This window comes from Cebus imitator, unplaced genomic scaffold (assembly GCF_001604975.1).
Source record: "Cebus imitator isolate Cc_AM_T3 unplaced genomic scaffold, Cebus_imitator-1.0 Scaffold536, whole genome shotgun sequence".
NCBI lineage: Eukaryota > Metazoa > Chordata > Mammalia > Primates > Cebidae > Cebus > Cebus imitator.
In genome coordinates this window covers 639,893-644,175 of record NW_016107851.1, presented here as the reverse complement: position 1 = coordinate 644,175, position 4,283 = coordinate 639,893, and the positions used below count along the sequence as shown (strand labels likewise).

The following is a 4,283-nucleotide window of genomic DNA, read 5'->3' as shown; positions in this document are numbered from 1 at the left end:
AACAAGAGCAAAACTCCGTCTCGGAAAAAAAAAAAAAAGAATTTTAGGGTTAGGAATACAGGGTGAAAGACATAGATGTCTTTTTCTCTTTAAGGTTTCCAGAAAGATGTGCAGATTTACATGGCTATCAGCGCTATGAGAGGATCTGGGTTTTGACCAGTTGCACTAGACCGCTGTTTTTGTTTTTCAAAATTCTAGAAGCAAGGTGCAGTGGCTCCAGCCTGTAACTCTAGCGCTTTGGGAGATTGAGGTGGGAGGATTGCTTGAGCTCAGGAGATTAAGAGCAGCCTTGGCAACAGAGTGAGACCCAGTGTCTCAAAAAAAGAAGGAAGGAAGGGAGGGAGGGAGGGAGGGAGAGAGAGAGGGAGGAAGAAAGGAAGAGAAAGGGAGTGAGGGAGTAGGAAAGAGAGAGAGAAAGAAGGAGAGTGAAAGAAATAAAGACAAGAAAGAGAAAAAGAGAGATGGAGGGAAAGAGAGAGAGAGAAAGAAAAAGAAAAGAAAAAGGAGTAAGAAAGGAAATAAATAAATAGATGATTAGGGCTGGGCACAGTGGCTCACACCTATAATCCCAGCACTTTGGGAGGCTGAGATGGGCAGATCACCTGAGGTCAGGAGTTTGAGACCAGCCTGGCTAACATGGTGAAACCTCATCTCTACTGAAAATACAAAAATGCCCTGGGCATGGTGGTGGCACCTGTAATCCCAGCTACTCGGGTGGCTGAGGCAGGAGAATTGCTTGAACCCGGCAGGTGGAGGTTGCAGTGACAGGAGATTGGCCATTGCACTCCAGCCTGGGTGACAAGAGCAAGACTCTGCCTCAAAAAAAAAAAAAAAAAAAATCGCCGGATAAGATGGTGCCTGTCTGTAGTCCCAGCTATTGGGAGGTTGAGGCAGGAGGATTGCGTGAACTGGGTGGTCAAGACTACACTGAGCTTTGATTGCATGACTGTACTTCAGCCTGGGTGATGGAGCAAGACCTTGTCTCCGAAAATTATAACTGTATATATCCCAAGACATCTCCCGTGACACCTTAATTTCATTCAACAAATGTTTGTTCAATCTGCTGTTCCAAGTTTAATATTGAGTACTGGGAAGACAGTAATGAGAAAATACAGGCAGGCAGGGAGCCAGATTCTTCACCCTGTAATTATATAAACAAATGTGAAGCCCCTGCCATGACAGGCGCCATGTAGGGGAGGAACGTGGTGTCCGCAGCCTTGACAGGGAGCGTTGCTGAGTCAGGAGGTCCGACCGTTCACGTTTCATCTGCCTTCTGGGACTTGCGTTTGCTGCTCCATCTTTTGGAGCACTGTCCAAGTGCAGTCTTAGCTCCTGCTTCTGCTGCGGCGGGAAACCGCATGGCTAACCTGGGGTGGGGGCAGTGTCTATAGAGGAAGAGACTTGAAAACGCGCTTCTGAACTGTGTGGCCTTTTCTGTGTGTGTGTGGCCCTTCTTCGCAGTGGCCTCCTAGAACAAGACCCAGACTCAAAGAATACCTCTCATTACAGTAAGACTGCCTGGAATGCTTTACTATTTTTTCTTTTCTTTTCTTTTTTTTTTTTTTGAGATGGAGCCTTACTCTGTCGCCAGGCTGGAGTGCAGTGGCGGGGTCTCAGCTCACTGCAGTCTCTGCCTCCTTGGTTCAAGCGATTCTCTTGCCTCAGCCTCCCGAATAGCTGGGATTACAGGCTTGTGCTACCTCGCCCAGCTAATTTTTGTGTTTTCAGTAGAGACAGGGCACCATGTTGGCCAGGCTGGTCTCAAACTCCTGACCTCGTGATCCGCTTGCCTCAGCCTCCCAAAGTACTGGGATTACAGGCGTGAGCCACGATGCCTGGCCTGTTTACTATTTTTTTTTTTAATTTAATTTAATTGGCCAGGCATGGTGGCTCATGCCTGTAATCCTAGCACTTTGGGAGGCCAAGATGGGTGGATCACCTGAGGTCAGGAGTTCAAGACCAGCCTGGCCATCATGGTGAAACCCCATCTTAAAAAAAAAAATAATAATAATTTAATTGTTTAATGTGGTAAAAAATATATAACATAAAACTTACCAGCTTAACCATTTTCAGGGCACAGTTCAGTGGCGTTAAGTACACTCTCTTTGTTGTGCAACCATCACCACTATCCATCCCCAGAACTCTTTTTAAATCTTCCCAAAGAGAAACTCTGTACCCATCAATCAACTCCCTTTTCCCTCTCTCTTCACCCCTGGCAACCACCATCCTGCTTTCTCTTTATATGAGTTTGACTGTCCTAGATGCCTCTCATAAGTGAAATTATCCAGGTCTGTCTTTTTGTGACTAGCAGGTTTCACTTAGCAAAATGTTCTCCAGGTCCATCCATGTTGTAACACGTGTTAGAATTTCCTTTCTTTCTGAGGCTGAAGACTATTCCATTGTGTGGACCTACCACATTGCATGTATCTGTTTATCCACTGATGGACACTTGATGGATCCATCTGGGTGCAGAAAGAAGAAATCAAAACTTCTATGGACCTTTTTAAAGAGAAGTTGGTGTTTCTAACATGGCTCAGCTTATGGCATTTGCTGGCCTGATGGCTTTTTGAGTGAGCTGGATGAAGCCAAGGGTCACAGAAAGCAACTTTCTTTCTTTCTAACCACCATCCTGCACGTCTGCTCTGTGAGGCGTCTTCTCCTGGCTAACAGCTTCCAGAATGCTATGGAAAATAATGCAACTGTGAACATGGAGCTCTGTTCCAGTCCTTGCTTTCACTTCTTTTGTGTAGATGCACAGCAGTGGAATTGCTGGATCAGGGGTAATGCTGTTTGCTTTACTATTTCAAATGTACCTTTATGCATATTGTGATACAATTTGGTCTTTACAACAGTCCTGTGAGATAAGTAGGCATTTATCTCTGGTTCAGAAAACTCATTTCCTCAAAGCTAAATGATAAATGGAAGAGGATCCTGACCTTAAACTTGGCTTTTTTATTGCCTGTTCACCTTGAAGAGTGGTTCCAATCACAAGTGTTACCTTCCAAAGACGATGTCTTTCTGATTGTAACCAGCTTGGTCTGCTGCCAGGCTTCTGCCCTTCCCTGCCCTGAGCCTTCTGTCCAAGTCTGTCCAGGTATGGGTCTGGGGCAGGGGACAGCTCATCCATTTCCCACTGCACGGAACAGAGGCTGTGTCCAGGGCCCCAGCAACAAAGGTTTCTCCTTTGGGTTTCTGTTTCCCTCTTTCAGTTCAGAGTCTGTCATCTGAACCATGAGGATCTGGTGGCTTCTGCTTGCCATTGGAATCTGCACAGGGGGCATAAACTCACAGGACACGTGCAGGCAAGGGCACCCTGGCATCCCTGGGAACCCCGGTCACAATGGTCTGCCTGGAAGAGATGGACGAGACGGAGCAAAGGGTGACAAAGGGGATGCAGGTACTCACCTGGAGGCTTCGGCTGCCTTTCAACTTCTCCCTTCATTCCTTTAATCTCCTTCACGCATCATCTGTGCGGTTTTCCACCTACCCACTCACACCCCACGCATTCATCCACCCATCCACCCAGCAGCATTCACCAGGGCCTGACCCCATTCGTCTATCCACCCGTCCACCCAGCAGCACTCACTGGCCCTGCTCCATGCCACACTCTGTGCCCAGTGCTGGTGGAGAGCACAGGATGGGATGGACATGACCTCTGCCCTCCTGAGCTCTCTCACCTCTGATACCATAGAACATTTTCAGTAGTACATGATGTCATGGATTCGCCCACCTCAGGCGACAGGTGTGATGAATTTTTGGCAACATAAGTCCAGTGGAGATCTGATCACGAATTATTTGGCAGCAAGCGCCCAGCTGCAGTGCAGGTGAGAGCTAATATCACATCGTGCCATGAGGCAGGAGACGCGGAGTGACGGGTGACACAAAAGGAGACGAGAATCTGAGCCATACAGCTGCTGCTTATGCATCAATGACCTAGGTTGGGACCCTGTCCCAGGGTCTGGGGATTTGGGAACCGGATCCAGCCTCTGGGAGGGAGATTTGCAAAAGCCGGGAAGTCTGAGTGGTTTCCATAATGACAGTCAATAGACTTGGTTTCCGAATGGGGTGTCATTCTTGAGCCCTGGTCTTGACCCTACGGTCACATATCTAAGACATACACAAAATGATCCATCTGGGAGCAGAAAGAAAATATCAAAACTTCTATGGATCTATTTAAAGATAAGTTGGTGTTTCTAACATGTCTCAGCTTATGGCATTGGTGGCTTGGTGGTTTTTTGTGGGGACTGGATGAAGCCAAGGGTCACCAGGAAGCAACTTTATGT

At 47.3% G+C, this 4,283-nt stretch overlaps 2 protein-coding genes across 9 annotated transcripts in view; both read left to right on the top strand.

Annotated features, from left to right (window-relative positions):
* Window positions 1–4,283, top strand: part of SPATA13 (spermatogenesis associated 13) — a 335,263-nt gene that overhangs the window by 324,925 nt on the left and 6,055 nt on the right. The gene's annotated exons all lie outside the window — the stretch shown is intronic.
* Window positions 1–4,283, top strand: part of LOC108293385 (complement C1q and tumor necrosis factor-related protein 9A) — a 16,591-nt gene that overhangs the window by 6,253 nt on the left and 6,055 nt on the right. For 2 of the 3 annotated variants that reach the window (XM_037733533.1, XM_017514720.2), the window contains exon 2: window positions 3,210–3,397. In XM_037733533.1, the coding sequence (XP_037589461.1) occupies window positions 3,232–3,397 (166 nt within the window). In that variant the 5' untranslated portion in view covers window positions 3,210–3,231. Of the gene's footprint in view, window positions 1–2,974; window positions 3,095–3,209; window positions 3,398–4,283 lie in introns of all 3 variants that reach the window. The other variant, XM_037733532.1, reaches the window with a different exon arrangement.